Source organism: Neopelma chrysocephalum, unplaced genomic scaffold (assembly GCF_003984885.1).
Source record: "Neopelma chrysocephalum unplaced genomic scaffold, ASM398488v2 Primary Assembly neopelma1_71, whole genome shotgun sequence".
NCBI lineage: Eukaryota > Metazoa > Chordata > Aves > Passeriformes > Pipridae > Neopelma > Neopelma chrysocephalum.
In genome coordinates, this window is record NW_020897731.1 from 14251533 (window position 1) to 14267667 (window position 16135).

The 16135-nt window shown below is 38.2% G+C and overlaps 1 protein-coding gene across 9 annotated transcripts in view; it reads left to right on the forward strand.

Annotated features, from left to right (window-relative positions):
• TBC1D1 (TBC1 domain family member 1) overlaps positions 1-16135 on the forward strand; it is a 106744-nt gene that overhangs the window by 81456 nt on the left and 9153 nt on the right. For 8 of the 9 annotated variants that reach the window (XM_027686480.1, XM_027686484.1, XM_027686485.1 and 5 more), the window contains 5 exons: positions 4629-4814; positions 8084-8245; positions 10045-10203; positions 14468-14712; positions 15151-15310. In XM_027686480.1, the coding sequence (XP_027542281.1) occupies positions 4629-4814; positions 8084-8245; positions 10045-10203; positions 14468-14712; positions 15151-15310 (912 nt within the window). Of the gene's footprint in view, positions 1-1416; positions 1536-4628; positions 4815-8083; positions 8246-10044; positions 10204-14467; positions 14713-15150; positions 15311-16135 lie in introns of those variants that run through there. The other variant, XM_027686489.1, reaches the window with a different exon arrangement.

A 16135-nucleotide genomic window follows, 5' to 3' on the forward strand; every position in this document is an offset into this window, starting at 1 on the left:
AGCCTTGTTTAATACTGAGGTTGATTGAATAAGAATAAAAAAATATTTGATAAATTCCCTAGTCGTTTACAAATGAAATTTCCCTGTTCATATCCCTACCAGTCAGATATTATCTGTTTTAATTACTACTGCAGTCATTCACCAGCTTTTCATGTACAAACTTTCTTTAGTGTGGTCCCTGGTAGTAATACATCATGACACTTTGTTCATAATCTTTTGTACTTTGTTTTGTATGTATCTTTGCACATAAGAGTTTTGTGTAATGCATTTGTTGATCCTTTTGGAGTGTTGGGATACTCTGCACCTTAGGATTGAAGCATTGCCATGTGAGGCCAGCAGCTTTGTAAATAAATGGATGGATCTGAACGAATTCCACCTCAGTCCATTGTTCCTATTGGGCTTGTTGGTTTTTTGAGTGTTTTAAGTGATGAAAGCATAAGAGGAGTGCTTTTGAGGTACGTATGAATGCACTGGTACATTTCCACCGGGTTCATGAGCAGTGTCATCTGCAGTTCATTACCTTGCAGAAGTTCTCACAAGCCCAGGAAAGCTGGTGGCTTTCCCAAATGAAGTGCACTGTTTCTCAAGGAATACTTAGTTTGGACCCATAGACTTGTAGGATTGCATTGTGCAGAAGAGTAGTTCTGAAGGGTAGTCCAAGCATGAACCTCAAATGTACAATAACCTGCATATTTATAAAATATATTAATAGTTATTGAGTCTACTTGCCAAATCCTAAACCTTAAAGAATAGAAGTGCAGTTGCCTTGTAGGAGTACGATGTACTATGGTAGAATTTTATAGGGAAGCTGCAGGAAAGGAAGCAATATATCTGAGAGGGGTACAGGTCAAACATGGAATAGGAGTCAACAAAAGGTTGGCAAGTGAACAGGGAAGCAGTCTTTCAGTGTGCACTGAAGTGTTCAGATCCTGTTTAAGTGCACTTACTAATCTCATAAAAGTTCTGAAGGCTGCACATTGCTTGGGTTTTAACACATGGCTGTTTGGTTCAGTGGAATGTGAGCTCCTAGTTACATTCAGTTGAACTGCTCTACTATTTATCCTTGCTGCCTCTGCTATCCTCCATATTGGGTTGTGCCTAACAATGCAATACTCAGTTCTTTTTACCGTATTTCTACTCTTGTCTGTTCTGGATCTGGAAGCTGGGTGTATTCATGGACATGGGTTAGTGTTGACTTACCGAATGTCTGGGTTTTTTACTTTGCTTTGAGGGATTACCTTCACATTCCACCTTCCCCCCTTCTTTACCAGCCGAACAGCTGATGCAACTCTCCAGACTTCCGACAGGCCACCTGAGCAGTTAAACAGGTTCATTCTGCATTCTGTAAATCCTGCCTCATGCCAGCACGCAGATGGGAGGGAAGGCAGGTTTTGAATATGTTGCACTTTATCAGAGTAGACTTTAGACTTTCTGATAAATGTCCACAAGTGATAAGAAGAAAAAGAAAAGATAGAAAAGGAACTGCCATCTGGAAGGCAAAATCAAGCATAGTACTCTTCACAGAGGAATTAGAGGTAGCGTTGATAATCATAATTGTTAAGCTTATAGAATATTAACCTTTCTGTTTTCTTTTATAGCCTTAATTATTATTTCTTTTAATGAATACTGATCTTATCAGGTTAGTCAGTAACAGACGAGAAATTTTCAGCCTAAATGAAAGCAGGACCGTGGTCTTCAGTAATTAATGCTTTACAGCAGTTCAGGTGTTGCCACAGGTTGATCACTGCGGGACTGTAAGTGAGTAGCATCTCTGATAAACTTGTTAATTTGGTACTTTAAAACCATTCCGTAAAATTTATACTGAGGAAGTGGGATGTGTACATTAAAGGCCGGAAGATTCTAAGTGTGTTTAATCCATTTGCATGTGTTTTGCCAGCCTGTTTTTTTTGAATTTGGGGGGTTTTTTTGCAAGTAGGTAGTCATGAACTGTATCTGTACATAGTCTATTATTTTCTAACATATGTGCATATATACATACAAAAAAACCAGAATACACATCTGAATCTAAAAGAGATCTATAAACCACTGAGAGAATATGTAGGTGAGAAGAGATTTGTTTCCCCCAAGATGCACATGCATTCTATATTGGGTGCTATGGGAAGTAACATAAATTTAAGACATGGAAAGACCACAGATAGTGTACAGTAGATAAGGGTTTTCCTGTCTGGATCACTTTTATCTTTTGCGTTGATGTTTGGGGACCATTTTTGTTTATTCCTCTTTCTTATGGTGTCATTATTTTGTGCAGCCTTAGAGGATATGAAACCTTCCCTTGAATATTGCCTTTTTATTTCTTTAAGTTCACTATTTTATTCAAGCAACTTAAGGGAGTTCTACCAGCATTATCCTTTAGATCATTTTCCTTAAAATCTTACTTAATATGCACGAAGGAAAATTGGGATCAAAGCTACTGTATGTAGAAATTCTACATAAAAATGTACAGAACATTGCTGACAGCATATCATGGCTAGGCTTCGCGAACGAAGATTTGGGAACTGACAGTATAGCATGTGCATAAAAAATAACAATTACATCAAAACCAGAAGTCAAATAAAAATAATTTTCATTTCATTGTCAATACAAGTTGAGAATTATCAAGTGTGTGTACCTTCTCTACCCGATGACATTTGCCTAAATCTCTGTTATAATTGCAGATCTTACCCCAGAGAAGTCTTTCCACTTATCTTAAAGAAAAAATTTAATTTTTTGCAGTTTCTAAGGAATATAATACAGTTTTCTTGTTATATTATATTTTCCATAACCAGCTTTCTGTATTTCTGAGTGCACCTGTCAGTTTTTCCTACTTTCTTTGCAACAAATGGTGATTGCCATTAAAGCGTCACATGTTTGACCTTTGCCTAATTCTCATTCCCATGATGTTTGTTGTTCTCTGAAATGCTATAGGTACAAGAAATATGAGTATCCACACTTATATCCAGAGTGCAAGTTTGTAAAGGTTTAAATGGTTCTGCTAGCTGAAAATGTTGCATTTATATTTATATGTTTATTTTAGCCTGTGACTTTAACTGTGGTGACAAGCAAATAAATGTTGTATAAAGAAAGAGCTGGTATGTGGACCCACCCTACTTCTGTCTGACTCTTTGAGAGGAAAAGATTGACAGTGGCAAAACTTAGAAATGCAGAAGCCAACAGCTGTAAACATTTCCATTCTTAGTGGTCTGAGCTCAGTTTTGTGAGTGCCTTCAAACAAACAAGAAAAGAATAGCTGCATATGAATGGTGTGAGTCAATATCTAGTGGCATTCTAAGCAGAACTTGAAGAGGTGAAAGCCTTCCTATTTTGTTAGTTTTGAAGAGATGAGATGATGTGTGTGTGTTTAATTCAAAATCTTTGTCACTATGCTGGTCAGTGATAAAGAAATGGACCATTGAGCTACCATCAGAATAATTGCCTCAGGAATTCCCCTTCTTCAGGAGCTGTTGGAAATAGCATGCACAGATGTACTTGTCCTTGGCTGGAGAGTCTGGGGAATGTTTTTTGTTGTACTAACTTTAAAGTATTTTCTTGCATGTATAGCTCAGGGAGCCGTACATGCCATTCCGTTTGAGTGAAGAAGTGCAGTTGTGATGGCCTTCCATTTGGGACTTGGTAGGAAGAGGTCGGTTGTTTTGCCCATTAATTTTAAAGTTGGTGAATTGAGTAATTTTTCTTCTAGATACAGGTTATATCAAAGACTATTGAGCCTTCAGAGAAGCTGTATAAAACAACAAAATTAAGTGATACTACAGAAGATATTGAGAAAACAAAGTATAACAACTTATGCTTCTTATATTCATTACTTGACTTAAAACAATATTGTATACCCTCTCCCTAAAAATAAATGATTTTTCAATTTGCCTAAGATTTATTTAATGTTCACTTTCTTTTGTAGTGTTTTCAGTCTTTTTAGAATTACCTTGCATGGTTGACAAAAAGATACGTTTTATGGTAAACTAGCTGAAGGCAAAGGAAAAAGTGCAGAAGGTTATGATATGGTTAAAAACACAGAGTTTTTTTTAAGACAAACATATCTTAAATGCCCGTGTCTCTTTCCGCCTGTTTACTTTAAGAACTGGTAATCATCCCATGGTATGGCCTTAGGTGGTGGTGTGTTTGTGCAGCTAAGGGTGTGTGTTTTCTTTGTTAAACACACTTCAGAGATTATTGGTGCAGATTTATCTGCTATTTGAGTCATGCCAGGTTTCAGCTATAGGTTATGTTTTTGTAATTTCTCAAACTTGCATTTTTTTAGTTCTCTGTGTATAAAGCTGTAATTAGCAAGCTGTGGTCTTTGTGTGTGGTACGATGGTTTTATCAGGTTACAGAAAAAATTATTCTAGGCTTTGGCCAATATGATTCTTATTCAGAAGCAGCTTGTAAATCTACTTGAAACTGTCATTTGGGATACCTTGTTTGGTACTGCTACCTCTTATATATGTGTGTGTGTGTGTGTGTGTGTAAGTGTATGAGTTTATATATGTATGTAGATATGTGTGTGTGTGTGTGTGTGTATATATATATATGTATATGTAATCTTTCAAATTGTGTCCATTCATTCACCTGTTCATGACATCGAAGTAGTTCACAACAGCTTCTCTTTTTTAAAGATTACTGTGAACTGGGAGAACTTCCACCCAGATCTCCATTGGAACCAGTGTGTGAAGATGGCCCCTTTGGGCCAGTGAAAGAAGAAAGGAAACGGACACCCCATGAGCTACGTGAGCTCTGGAAGAAAGCAATTATCCAGCAGATACTGCTCCTCAGAATGGAGAAGGAAAACCAGAAGTTACAAGGTTGGTGAAGTTCTTGATTACACCCTACTGCAAAAGAAATTCACCTTTTGGTTTGCTCTGTGGCCTTGGTAGTGGACTGCACCAAGCCTTAATGAGACATTTTAAGAACATGCAGGTTAATCAAGTCAGCAATATCTCCCTCAGCACTCATTAATGTAGATGAAAATTGGCACTTATTTTTTATCACTTCACCATATTATTTGTTTACTTGATCTTAGGGGTTCCTCTTTTATTTTTACCATGGCTGAGCTTTTTTAGGCTGGTATCTAGAAGCTCTCACAAGGAATTCAGCACTATCTCTATCATGAACTGAATTATTTTCTGCATTCACATTCATAGGTCCTTGTCTAAGTATTGGTCATTGCAATGTTGTGTTTAGCCAGTCCTGAGGCTGAATGGAAGTTCTTAAGGAGGTGGTTGTGGACTTGAAACTATGGGTGCCTGCAGTAGTACCCACTTAGATCAGTCTGAAGGGTTATAAGAAGGCACTTGAGAAACTGTAATTTGCAGTTGGTCTTAAACACAATTTTTCTGTGGATGAATTAGCTGCAACAAATCTATTTTGGTGGCAATTTTTACACGTAAAGAGCAGCTGTGTGCAGAATCACAAGTGATTGCCCATGAGAGCTTCTCCTTTGAAGATATGCATGATGAAGACAGAAATGTTTATCTGGCTGATTTTATGTCAGGAAGGTAGTAGGCATCTGGACCCTCAAAAGGGAAGTACCTGACATGAAAATGGCAATTCTTTAATTTTGTGTAAACTTGAGGAAGGATTGTCTTCCAAGAAGAAGAACTGTGTAGAGAGAGGGCCCAGCTGTGTGACAAGGTCAGTACACCAAATGTGAAATCCTCTTTTAAACCTGGGCTAAGACTCCTGACAGGAAAGAGAACACACCTCTTGGACACTGGATATGGCCTGCCAAATCACTTAGCCCACCTGTAGACTATTTACTCCCAGCACTATAGCTGTCTTAGTTCAACCCTGGTATGTGAAGAACACCTGACACCTGAGTTTCCTAAGAACCCCACAGGTGTTCCCAGCAAGTGTACTGGTTAATCCAGTAAAATAAAATATGGCAGTGAATACCAAATGTACAGTGTCCTTGGCTCAGATGCCAGGACCATCTGGAGAAGAGGTACCGAGAGCAATGATTTATACAATCCCTTCAGCTTAGAATAGGTCTGTTGTAAATGAGCTTCTGTAACTTTTTTATGGCATTTAGAATAAATTTGCTCCATTTTGTGTATTTATACTCCTGATTTTTTTTAATTTCTCTTGTATTCCAGCTATCTGAATCTTGAGCCTGCAGTCATGTTTTTGGCAACTTCAGGCTGTTAATATCCGTACACATTTTAACAAGTTTAACTAAATGCTCCAATTTTGTCTGCCCAAAAGAAAAAATTGCAAAACCATCACAGATACATAAAGATGAGCATGTCTTAAAGGTAGTTAATGAATGAATGAGGCAGGTGTTGGCAGGACTGAAGACCCAGGCTGTGCAGTATGCACTATGGAGTGAGAAAGTTGTCCTAAGTAGCTGCTGCATGTAGATCTCAGATGGTGAGACAATACTTGAAAACAAGATGACTGGGCTGCAGCGAGCACAGCGTCTTTACCGATAGGGCTTATGTGTGATATTGGGAATTGGGTAGTGTCATAACCTAAATAAGGTTGTTGATAAAGGCATATTCTCACCTCAGTCCTCACATATCACTCCCACTGTCACATTTTTGCATATAGCATAAGAAGACTGAATAAAGCAGAAAAGACTGAAAAGGTACCAAGGACCAGAAAACATTTGTTTGCAAAAAATGAAACATTGAAAGATTTCTCCTTGTTTTCATATAAGCTGAAATTTAAATACCATGTTTAATTATCTTCATGCAATACCACCTGTGTTTTAAGGTTTTTTTAATATTCTGATTTATAAATATGTTCCATTTGACCTGACAAAAATGTGAAGAAGTTGACAAATAGCTTAGATAGACAGAATCGCTTTCAGTGTGGACACACAGTGATGACAAAAGTGTGAGTGCTTGTATTTACATGGGCCATGAGGTCCAGATCTTGCAAACACTTAAGTAACCTCATAACTCCCATGAATAACCTCACTAAATGAAATCATTTGCATGCCAAAGCAACTACAGGATGAGGACATACACTTCCCAAATATAAACAGTTCTTTTTCAGCTTTTAAAATCTAGAAGCTTGTTTAGCCAGTGGGAGTACAGGACAAGATAACTCTTTGTGACTCTCAGGATTCAATAGTCTAAAAAACCTCAATTGCAGATACAGATCCTAGAACAAGTTGCATTTAGTGTGTTGATAGTGTCATTATGGGCAGTGTAAATTTCAGGTGATCTTTAACTATTTCATAAAATTTATATAAAGAAATTCAATGTACAAACAGTAGAGAGTTAAATTAACAAAAGATAATACAATATCATTTTGACATACATTGTCTCAAGACTGAAATGCATAGGAGTGTGATTTTGTGAGTTCATACTGTGAAATCATCAAAAGTAGCAGCGGGCTTATGATGTTTGTCAAGAATGTCCTCAAAATAAAAGCATCTTGTCAGCATTACAGTAATGCATCATCACAACAAAGAAGTAAATTAATCAAAAAAACATGGTCACTTCATGATACACTATTTCATAAACATAGTTTCAAATCAGGTTATTTGTAGGAGAAATACTTCTTAATTTTTGTTTAGTACTGTAGAACCTTTTCAGACTTTTATGTCTTTTGAACTTTTGTTCTACTAATTTTTGCAAGTAGAGAGCTGCTCTTGTCCTGGAACTAGGTGCATGGAGTCCTCAGCCACATTACAGCCTAGTTAAAAGGTTGAAATACCTATTTTGTTAAATTATTCATAAATTTCCCCCAGTTTATGTCACTCCTTAGTGCTCTCTTTGTAGCTTCATCTTGGTTTCCTTATAACATTTTCTTTCAGCATTTCATCCTTTTAGGAATAGATGACTGGCATATTTCTGTCTCATCTGAACTACACTTTTTTTTCTCCTATTTTTTCAGTCTTATGACCTCCACAAATTCATCCACTGTCACAAAAGATGCTTTATAATTTAGTTTACATGAGTACCATTAATAAACCATTTTTTCCGTATCATTATAATACTAAAATGCCCCCACAGAAACAAAACTTAAAAGCTTTACCATATTCATAGGAAGTTGTAAGTTAAATTAATCCATTTTACAAATAGTAAATAATATTGACTACTACATTCATGATATCACTTCCTAGCTTCAGAAAACAATTTGCAAAACAGACGTCTGAAACTTGACTATGAAGAAATCACACCATGCTTAAAAGATGTAACTTTGATTTGGGAAAAAATGTTGAGTACACCTGGAAGGTCAAAGATTAAATTTGATGTGGAAAAAATACACTCTGCTGTTGGGCAAGGTAAGCACAGTTTGTTATTCTGAGTTGTTGAAATGCATGTAAATTGTATTAGAAAAGGAATAGGGTGACCACTCCTTATAACCAGGTTCTCACTAGAGCTGTTCCTTGGGCTGCTGCCTAAACAAGTAACAACATTCAGTACCATCATGGTTGTGCGAATGCAAATACTGGTCCCTTTCAGGAGTAGCTGCAGTTGTATTAGTGGAGCTAATTCATTTTTTAATAATGTTTGTTCTTACAGGAGAGTTGTACAGTACCTCAGTGTATTATAATTGTTGCGATCTGATTTTATAAATAAAAAGTTATAAGTAAAGAAAAAAGCCTGGATAATGCCAAAGAAATTACAGTGTAAATAACTGAGGAAGCCCTCTGCACTATTATCTGGGAATTCTCTGTTCCAGCCTGGGTACCATGTCTGCATACAAACAGTATACATGGATATCTCTGCAGAACTGCCTTTTCTCTGAGCTTAACAACACATTTTACCTGGAAATACCACTTATAGTCTTCCTCACAACTGCAGGGCTGAGCAAACAGCACCTGTCTCCACTGCATCAAAAGTGATATAACCTAAGGATATTCTTTAAATGTTCTAAGAAATTGAGTTATTGCTCGGTGTTATTTGTGCCATGGTTAGTCCCCAAGGACCATGCTGAGTGCTGTATGTAGCCAGTGGTGAAGATGGCTACTCCAAGGAGCTTTTTATAGTTCTGTACAAAGCTTTCCAACTTGTAAAGGAAGTGTCAAGAATTAACCACTATCGGAAGTTTAATATTTTAAATATTGCACCTGACTATATGTAATTATACAAACAAGTTAAGCCAAACTGTCCCTTTAAGATGACTAGGTAAGTCTAAATTTCTAGCAATATCAAATCCTAATATGTTTTGTTATCTTTCCATGTAAGTTGTATGCTTGAGTGAGTTTTGATTTCTCCTATTGTTTTTGTCCTCCGTATGTTACACATATACTAAAAGAAAAAAGCAGTCCAAAAAACTTCAAGCCATAAATTGCTTCAACCTGCAATAGCTGGTTCTAGTACCTCATGGATTAGACAGAATACCGTCCCGAAGAACAGTGTATTGATTTCTTGTGTAGATGATTTAATAGTGCCAATCTTGTGCTGAATTAATTGTACTCTCAGAGTTTTACATATAGATAAAAATGAAGACTACCATTACCTGTGTGAAAGTAGCATCATCCCTTTTTATAGAGAAATAAATTCAAGCTTTAAACCATTTTTATGTGTACCAGTCATTCAGCAAACCAATAACAAAACTAGAAATACAATACTTGCTGTCTGATTATGTGCCTTGTATTATAGGCTCTAGATCACATCTCATTTGTACCTGTTTATACTTCTGCTTTGTGTGCATCCCACCTTCCTAAAACTTACTCCTAACAACAGTCAGTGCTCTGTTAGTGAAAAGTGAGAGTTCTATTGCAACGTTTTATTGTGTACTTTACATGGAAAAATGGGAGATAAGCTTAAACTTTTCAGATACAAGTATTGCAGTTCAGATACAGGTATTGCCTCTTCTAGTACTTCTCAGACTTAGGCAGCTCACCGTGTTTCTGCCTCAAGTCTCTCCTGTTAAGGTGCTGATGTCTTTTAGTGGCTGAGGAAGTGTAAGCACTGTAGTTTGATCTACTTCTATGGTTCGCTGGAGGTATCAGATAGGGATCTACTTGCCTATCTAGCATATACAGATCTTCAATTCCTCAATCCTGTTAGCTCAACTATAGCTGAACCCTCGGTAGGAGTACAAATTACTGGTTTAATTACTTTCTTCCGTCAGGAGTACCACGTCACCATCGTGGGGAGATATGGAAGTTTCTAGCAGAGCAATACCATCTTAAACATCAGTTTCCAAGTAAACAACAACCAAAGGACACACCTTATAAAGAACTCCTAAAACAACTAACTTCCCAACAGCATGCAATACTTATTGACCTAGGTAAGTACAGTAATGGTCTGAAATTAAAACAAGGGGTTTATGGTCTCTGGAAGATAATTAAATAAAACAAGGTAACACACAAAAAGCCTTTCACCATTTAATAACAGATTGTTGGTAAGAACTGCTTTTCATCTGGTGTACATGAGAAACCAGGAGATGTCCAAGAGGATCCCACCTCTTGTGTGTGAGATAATCCCACACTGAACTCAGTGTTCATTATGCTCTTCCCTAATAAAGGCAAAAAATAAAGAATGTCTTCCAGAGCATATTAGAACTGTTTGCAGTTTGGGTCTGAGAAGTTCTGGGGGAAAATTTAAGTCTGTAATCACAAAGTTTGATTGAATGAACTTGACATGAAAAATTCCATCAAGGGAAGTCATGCAATGCAAGTAGCCAAATGTCATATGATAGAATGATAAAAATTTATGGGGAAAACTATACTTGGCCTGATCTGAATGATTAATACCTATTGCATTATTTTCTTTTACGTTTTTTCTGTAAAGCAGTAGTACATAGTCATGAGGGTCACCTCATGATTCTGCCTTTTATAACTACTCAAAAAGTATTTGAGCATTTTCATTGCAAATGTCTTCACCCCCTTTCTTACCTGTGGAGGGATCACCTATACACAGGGCTGTCTGAGAGTACCCATTTGTAAAAAGCTCCATGTGCAAACTGTTTTCAGTGGGTACTGAACTGTTAGAAGATTTGTCAGGTTTGGATGGTGACCTAAGATTTATGCAGTAAAGCAAGTATTTTCTCCTTTTTTGCAATCCTTGGTAAAGTGAGTCAAAATATCAAGGCAATGCATAGAAGACAGGAATCTGACAGAAGAGGTGTGTGTCTGCAGAAGCTGACGTGGGCTGAGGTGGAATGGGTGGAGGTCAATGCCACCTTCACTTTCCCCTGCTTTACAGGCTTGCCAGGTTTTGGCTTGGTGCTGGGAAAGAAACACTCCAAAAGGAACCTTAATAACAGCTGGGAATAGGCAGTTGTACGTAGGTAAATTGTTCCTTTCAGACTTTTCATACCAGTTCTAGGAATTCCCCTGGATTGAACAGTGCCAGATGCAGTCTTTTGTTTTTGAGAGAGGCGTTTGCATGCAACCAGAGATCACTTGCTAACAAGTACCCATTGGTCCAGCATACCAGATGTTGAGAGCCCTGCCAGTGAAGGTTGGGATTCTGTTGCACTGAAATGGTTCAGTAAGAGGTGAACAGTTCTGTGCTGGTCTTGAACACGTTCAGCAGAGGGGAGGGGGGTGAATGACTCCTGTACAGTAGGGAGCACAGTCAGTCTGAGCTTGGTTGTCTCATACAGTAAACTGTGGCTTACTGGCTCAACAAGCTGTTCATATTTTCTTCCTGGTTCTGCACACAGATACGTTCCTATCTTAGCCGTGTGCTCTTCTTGTAGAAACAAATGGCTGCGTGTGTTGGCAAATTGATAACTTCATGGTGGTTTTCATGCAAGGTGTTTTTGCGAAGGTGCTGTTTGCCAGCCCATTTATTGAGGGAGGAATTGGGGCTTGTCATTACAGCAAGATGAAATTAAGAAGCTGAAGACTTCCTAGTGATTCACATTGAAATAGAGCTGTGCTGCATGGTAACAGACAGCATAACTACATAGGCAGCTAGAAGGAATTTGCATGTTCTGATTTGTGTTCCTTCAGGCTATCTCTTAAACCTTTAAGAATCCTTCTGAAAGCATGCACTTCTACCTTGAAATAAAAACCTATGTTCTTGCAACATATGGTTCTAAACCTTTCACAAATTAGGTTAAAGAGGTCTTGCTAACACAATATGAGCCAAAGCTTTAATAGTATTGCTCACACTTAGTTGAACTGATGCATCTTCAGCTATAAATAGTGCTTCCTGAAAATGAGGCCAGCACTGTGTGTCTGGATGCAGAGGTAAGGTACAGCAGCTGCTTTCCTGGCCCAGTTTACATGTCATGGTACTATTTCATTACATGGACAAGGAAAAAAGCCACAATTCTCTGAAGACTTTTGTATGTATTTATTTTGTGAGCCCACCTGCACAACCACTGCAGTCACCGGGAATTTCAGGTCCTGAAATCATGTTCAGTAAATGATTTCAGCTCTCAATAAGGTAGGGTAAACTGACTTCTAGATGCTATCAGTATAGGAAACCATCCATCACTGGGTATTTGCCAAACACAATAGAAAATTATATTTTGTTTTATTACATTTTGAAAAATAAAGTAGTCTCTTTTCAGCAAAAACAGAGGTCTTTCCTCCAAAACAAAAGCTAAAATTCTTAGTTAAGTTAGCACCAGGGCACTCAGAAACAAATCAGTTCTGCTTCTCCTCCGTTTACTGGTTTTTAGAACTTTTTTGCATTTTTATTTTTGCTCAGCATGTCACTTTTCTTCATGACTTATATGAAAGGAGTCTTGCTGCATAAGTGAGGCAGTGCAGGTCTGCCTTTTGACTGTGTTGTAGTAACTGCTTCTCATTTGAAAGCCAGAAATATTTCTTCTGTAACATTCAACTCTGACACCCTGGTCAGGGACACCTACTCAGAACTGAATGCCATGTCCCATGTGACAGGTTAGAGCAGCTACCGGATGGCAGAAGGACTCTGCCCCGGGCTTTGTCTTCTTGAAACAGGAGCTCTGATATTATCTGGCAGCACAGCAGCATTCCGGGAGCTAAGGGGTGGGGTGATATTTAACAAGTGGGCAAACAAAAAACAAGCTCCACTTATTACTAGAACAAAAGAGGTATTCAAATTTCTTCTCTCTTGAAATGTTTGACAGAGAAAGTCTGATAGGTGGAGAATTTTTCCTAAAAGTGAAAAATTCCCATTTGGAAAAGTGTTTGGAAAAAAAAAAAAAGTCTGCAAAGGTGAAGTTCTTAATATCTTTGTTCACAGAATCACAGAGTGGTTGAGGTTGGAAGGGAGCTCTTGCTTAAAGCAAGGTTTGCTCAGGCTGCCCAGGATCATGTTTGCTCAGACTTTGAATATGTGCATAGATGGAGATTCCACAACCTCTTTGGGTAGCCTGTGCCACTGTCTAGCCACTCTTACAATAAGAAAAAAGTTTTTTTAAATAATAGGTGGAATTTCCTGTATTTCAATTTGTGCCCATTGTGTCATTCTGTCAGTGAGCACTACTGGGAAGAGCCTGGTTCCTTCTTCATTTCCTCCCACCAGATATTTGTGCACACTGGTAACACCTCCCTGAGCCTTTTCTTCTTCAGTCTGAACAGTCCCAGTTCTCTCAACCTTTCTTCTTGAAATGCTTCAGTTCCTTCATCATCTTTGTGGCCTTTTGCTGGACTCTCTCCAGTATAGCCATATCTCTCTTGTCCTGGGAAGCCCAGAAGTCATCTGACCAGTCTGCAGTCATCTGACCAGCATTCCAGATGTCGTCTGACCAGTCTACTCAGAGGGGAAGGATCACCTGCCTCCAACTGCTGGCAACACTCCTAATGCACCCCAGGATACCATTAGCCTTCTGTGCTGCAATGGCAGATTGCTGACTCATGTTCAACTTGGGGACCAGCAGGACCCTCAGGTCCTTTTCTGCAAAGCTGCTTTCCAGATGGGCAGCCTCCAGCAAATACCAGTGCATGGCATTGTTCCTCCCCAGGAGGAACAGTGCAGGATTTTTGCACTTACCTTTGTTGAACTTTCCAAAGTTCCTGTCAGCTCATTTCTCCAGCCTGCTGCTCTCTGAATGGCAGCAGTGTATCTGTCACTCCTCCCAGTTTTGTGTGATCTGCAAACTTGCTGAGGGTGCGCTCTGCCCCATTGTCCAGGTGTCCATTCTGTCCCCAGAGGTAGCTCAGATGTTCTAAGTCTGTGCCTGGTTTCTAAAAGTTGTTTAAAAGCTAACACTTTTTCATCAAGAAAGTAGAAGTGGGTGACTCGTCAAGCCACTGAATCAAGTCTCCCACTATTACTGGCAACCAGGCCCTATAAGCCCTTTAACAAACTGATCAGGGCCAGTCTTAAGAACCAGGTATTCAGCTGTTCCAAAAAACAGATTGTCACCATCCCCCTGACAATTTCAAAATTAATTTTGCAATGACTGTAACAAAACAGTGGTAGAGTATGAGAGTCAATTTTTTTGTATTGTTAATTTTCTTACAGCCTTCCTGGCGGTTGGCTCAGAATCTGCTTATCTAAAGAATCTGTGTTTTTGAAGGACCGTTTAATTTGATAACATGGCAAGGTTTTGGGGGGTTTGTTGTTTATTTTTTAGTTTAAATCACTAACTTCAGCTATTTTCACAGGGCGCACATTTCCAACACATCCGTACTTCTCAGCACAGCTGGGAGCTGGGCAGCTGTCACTCTACAATATTTTGAAGGCCTATTCGCTTCTGGACCAGGAAGTAGGATATTGCCAGGGTCTTAGTTTTGTAGCAGGAGTTCTACTACTTCATATGAGTGAAGAAGATGCTTTTAAAATGCTAAAGTTTCTCATGTTTGACATGGGCCTGAGAAAACAATATCGTCCTGACATGACAATTTTACAGGTATGATTTCAGGTTTTTTTGAATAGAGGATGCTAATGTTAGATCATAATAATAAAATATAGATAGCATTGTCAAAACCTGAACTTGAGCTTAAATTGACTTCTCAAAAATAGGGAAGGATAATCTGGGAAAAGAATATATCATCTTAAATGCATTAGTTTCAGATCAAAAGATTTCATGGGAAACATAAATAGGAAGAATTTTGTTGTGTTGTATGAGCTTCAAATGACCCTGCAAATGAGCCTGTCATTGACTCACAGGTGACCCATCCTGTGTCTTTTAGGTAGCTTCTGAGTATTTCTTGTCTTCACACAACTCTGTCCAAACATCGATTACCAAATATCTTTCTCTGGTTTTAATAAGTATGAAACATGGACTTTGCTACTATGAGTGTTAAAACATGCTTATCTTTAGTCTGTTTGTTCTTATTCCATGCAGATCCAGATGTACCAACTGTCTCGACTTCTTCATGACTACCATCGAGACCTCTATAGCCACCTAGAAGAACATGAGATCGGCCCCAGCCTCTATGCTGCTCCGTGGTTCCTCACCATGTTTGCCTCCCAGTTTCCCCTTGGATTTGTATCCAGAGTGTTTGGTAATTCTTCATAAAACTTCTGTCTGTGCTTTTTGAAGTCTTATATTTTGAATCTTGTTATTAGGAATAGCATTATTTTCCGACCTGTTTCAGACACCCAGGAGACACATTTTGCTTACTGTGAACAGAAGAAAGACAACAGAGGTCATCCTATGGAGTGTGCAGTATTTCAGTAAAACTGGAAGAGAGAGAAGGAAAGCAAAGAACAGTCCCTGTCTTGTTTTTTCATCCTCATTGTTAACTTTCCCCACCCTGTAACCACTTATAGAGAGGATGGAAAATTTGATGCCGTGAAGAAAGGAGTTTTGTTATGACAATGGCACTTCAACACCAACAATTAGTTACTTTCAAGCTAAAAGGAGATGTGACAAAGCCATCATCTGAGAAATATATCCATTGACTCCATTATCATTGTGTTCAACAGTGTCAGCAGAAATTTTTCTAGGGTTATGTTTTAAAACACACATAGAGAAGTCCCTTACAGTTTAATGGGTTTACTCTGCAGAAACTTAAGACTTTTAAACTAGTTTTTCTTGTCCTTACAATTTTAGTCTGATTATCTCACTTTCCAAAAATATTTAGAAGCTTATGGGGTTTAGACTCCAAAGTCACTTCTATTACCTATTTTTAAAATTAAATTCCAATTAAGAATTTACCTTGATGCTACCTTTTGGGTGTATATTTCATAGATTGTTTGGTGTTTGAGATGATGATTTATTACCTTTTCAGTTGTTTGGTTTTCAACTTCATTATGTGGTACTGGATTGTTCATGATGAGCATCTCCCCCTTCTTTATTTACTGACACAACGTTGGCGTTGATTGAT